Raw genomic sequence first — 396 nt, 5'->3', positions numbered from 1 at the left:
GTGAGGACACTGAGGGCCGGGGGTGCTGGGCGCACGGTCCCGCGTGAGAACACTGAGGGCCGGGGGTGCTGGGCGCACGGTCCCGCGTGAGAACACTGAGGGCCGGGGGTGCTGGGCGCACAGTCCCGCGTGAGGACACTGAAGGCCGGGGGTGCTGGGCGCACAGTCCCGCGTGAGGACACTGAGGGCCGGGGATGCTGCGCGCAGAGTCGCGCGGGGTTCCGGGGCGGTTCCGGCGTCTGCGCGGAGGGCGGTTTGCACACGGCCCGGCCGCCATGTCGGCTTTGTGGGCAGCGCTGCGCGTCTACGCCGTGGGCGCCGCGGTGCTGGTGGCTCAGTTGCTGCGTCGGTGCCGGGGGGGCTTCCCGGAGCCAGGTGAGGGGCGGCCGGGGGGAG

The 396-nt window shown here is 75.0% G+C and overlaps 2 protein-coding genes across 2 annotated transcripts in view; both read left to right on the top strand.

Moving 5' to 3' along the window:
• Window positions 1–179: 179 nt before the first annotated feature.
• The window catches only part of Dhrsx (dehydrogenase/reductase X-linked), a 13,864-nt gene continuing 13,647 nt past the window's right edge, over window positions 180–396 (top strand). The window contains exon 1 of the mRNA XM_008853062.3: window positions 180–375. Coding sequence (XP_008851284.2) covers window positions 195–375 — 181 coding nt within the window. The 5' untranslated portion in view covers window positions 180–194. The remainder of the gene's footprint in view (window positions 376–396) is intronic.
• The window catches only part of Zbed1 (zinc finger BED-type containing 1), a 5,625-nt gene continuing 5,466 nt past the window's right edge, over window positions 238–396 (top strand). Inside the window, exon 1 of the mRNA XM_008853060.3 lies at window positions 238–375. The gene's annotated coding sequence lies outside the window, so the exon portion shown is untranslated. The remainder of the gene's footprint in view (window positions 376–396) is intronic.

This window comes from Nannospalax galili, unplaced genomic scaffold, assembly GCF_000622305.1.
Source record: "Nannospalax galili isolate Female #2095 unplaced genomic scaffold, S.galili_v1.0 scaffold3027, whole genome shotgun sequence".
Lineage (NCBI taxonomy): Eukaryota > Metazoa > Chordata > Mammalia > Rodentia > Spalacidae > Nannospalax > Nannospalax galili.
This window is presented reverse-complemented; position numbering and strand designations above follow the sequence as displayed.